Raw genomic sequence first — 496 nt, 5'->3', positions numbered from 1 at the left:
CCGGGGCCAAAGATCATTGCCCCCCCCCCCCCCCCTCCGCGCCCCCAGGTGGGGGGACCACGGTCCCTCCAGTCCCCTCCAAGACTCGGGGTGGTGGCACTGAGGTACGTGCTGTCCCCTCCAAGCCAGGACCGTGACAGATGTGTCCCCCCATCTCCCCCATACCCCAGGACAGCGGGACCAGGATCCTGATGCCCCCCACCCAGGCTCCAGAGCGGAGGGATCAGGGTTCCCCTACTCCCTCCAAGCCCCAGGTCAGAGACCCCGGGGTTCCCGGTGCCCCCAGCCCCATTTACCTGCATCTCATGCAGCCTCCGCACCCCTCCTCGGCACAGCAGCTCGAAGATGAAGGCGGTGGAGCTCGGCCCCGGCATCTCGGCCAAGCCCCGGGGGCGGGAGGACTCCGGGGGGCCGCGGGGGTGTGGGGTGCGGGGCTGTAGAGAGGGATCAGGGGGGACTGGGGGACCCCGGGGGACGCTCGGCTCGGGCAGGGCGG

At 71.6% G+C, this 496-nt stretch overlaps 1 protein-coding gene across 1 annotated transcript in view; it reads right to left on the bottom strand.

Moving 5' to 3' along the window:
• The window catches only part of LOC103611929 (25-hydroxyvitamin D-1 alpha hydroxylase, mitochondrial), a 6,056-nt gene extending 5,682 nt beyond the window's left edge, over window positions 1-374 (bottom strand). The window contains exon 1 of the mRNA XM_017728684.1: window positions 297-374. Within this exon, the coding sequence (XP_017584173.1) occupies window positions 297-374 (78 nt within the window). The remainder of the gene's footprint in view (window positions 1-296) is intronic.
• Window positions 375-496: the final 122 nt, after the last annotated feature.

The sequence above is a fragment of the Corvus brachyrhynchos genome, unplaced genomic scaffold (genome assembly GCF_000691975.1).
Source record: "Corvus brachyrhynchos isolate BGI_N302 unplaced genomic scaffold, ASM69197v1 scaffold193, whole genome shotgun sequence".
Lineage (NCBI taxonomy): Eukaryota > Metazoa > Chordata > Aves > Passeriformes > Corvidae > Corvus > Corvus brachyrhynchos.
The sequence above is the reverse complement of the archived record's forward strand: the minus strand, read 5'-3'. Positions and strand labels throughout refer to the sequence as shown.